The 1118-nt window shown below is 44.5% G+C and overlaps 1 protein-coding gene across 1 annotated transcript; it reads right to left on the bottom strand.

Annotated features, from left to right (window-relative positions):
- Positions 1–200: 200 nt before the first annotated feature.
- On the bottom strand, positions 201–1016 carry LOC108771219 (uncharacterized). Its single transcript, XM_018539808.1, has one exon. It carries the CDS (start codon positions 1014–1016, stop codon positions 201–203), a length of 816 nt encoding a protein of 271 aa, XP_018395310.1.
- Between the last annotated feature and the right edge of the window lie 102 nt (positions 1017–1118).

Raw genomic sequence — 1118 nt, 5'->3', positions numbered from 1 at the left:
TGTACGTGTGCGTGTGCATGCTTTGTAAAATCATATATTATATCTGTTGAGCTCAACACGACATACTCCCCCTATTGAGAGAGAGTATCGATCAATTTATTACATACGTTCAATTTATTACTAGTCTATCGCATATGAATTGCTTATATTATGTTCGCTTATACACATGTGCAACATCGCATTGAAATGTCAAAGTTCGACTACTTCTCCACTGGCAAAGGGCAGAGAAGTTTCGTCGCTCTCTTTATGTCTCCATTCGTCGTTTTGATGGTAGCGACTCGAGAGACTCCGTCTTCGCCTGGATGCAGTGCCGCTATCCTGCCTAGTGCCCATTGCGCACAAGGTAGGTTTTTGTCTTTAATGAGCACGACTGCTCCGACTTTGAGCTCCACTCCATCCTTGGTCCATTTTTTGCGCATTTGGAGTTCGTTTAAATACTCCAAGTTCCAGCGTGCCCAAAAGTCTTGTCTCACCTTGGTGATGTGCTGCCAAGTAGACAATCGATTGGCTGGAACAGACGACAGATCTCCCTCAGGGAGGGCGTTTAGCGGTTTCCCAATAAGATAATGAGCGGGCGATAAGGCCAGCAAGTCGTTCGGATCGGATGAGAGAGATGCAATCGGCCTAGAATTGAGAATACCCTCGACTTCGGCTACGAACGTATTCAACTCTTCAAATGTAAATAACGAATCTCCCACCACCCGTTTAAAGTGATGCTTGAAGAGTTTTACCGATGACTCCCATAACCCACCGAAATGAGGAGCAATAGGTGGTATAAAATGCCAAATAATGCGGTGATCAATGGAAAATTGGCTTACGAGATTCTTATGTTGCTCGGAGTTAAATAGTAAATACATTTCTTTGAGCTGATTATTCGCGCCTACGAAATTTGTTCCGTTATCGGAGTAAATGTGCTCTGGTATTCCGCGTCTCGAAACGAATCTACGTAACGCGGCGAGAAAACCGTCGGATGACAGGTCACTCACAAGTTCGAGGTGTATGGCTTTCACGGACATGCATACGAAGACGCAAACGTACGCCTTAACTTTGGTCCGATTGCGGAATTTCTTCTCTTTAATGTAGAAAGGCCCACAAAAGTCGATACCTGTAGCAGAAAA

The sequence above is a fragment of the Cyphomyrmex costatus genome, unplaced genomic scaffold (genome assembly GCF_001594065.2).
Source record: "Cyphomyrmex costatus isolate MS0001 unplaced genomic scaffold, Ccosl1.0 C2274447, whole genome shotgun sequence".
Taxonomy (NCBI): Eukaryota; Metazoa; Arthropoda; class Insecta; order Hymenoptera; family Formicidae; genus Cyphomyrmex; species Cyphomyrmex costatus.
Note: the sequence above shows the minus strand (reverse complement) of the source record. Positions and strands in the feature narration are given on the sequence as shown.

What these genes read in the sequence shown, in the direction of transcription:
- LOC108771219 (XM_018539808.1), bottom strand. Translation starts at nt 1,016, where the DNA reads ATGTCCGTGAAAGCCATACACCTCGAACTTGTGAGTGACCTGTCATCC.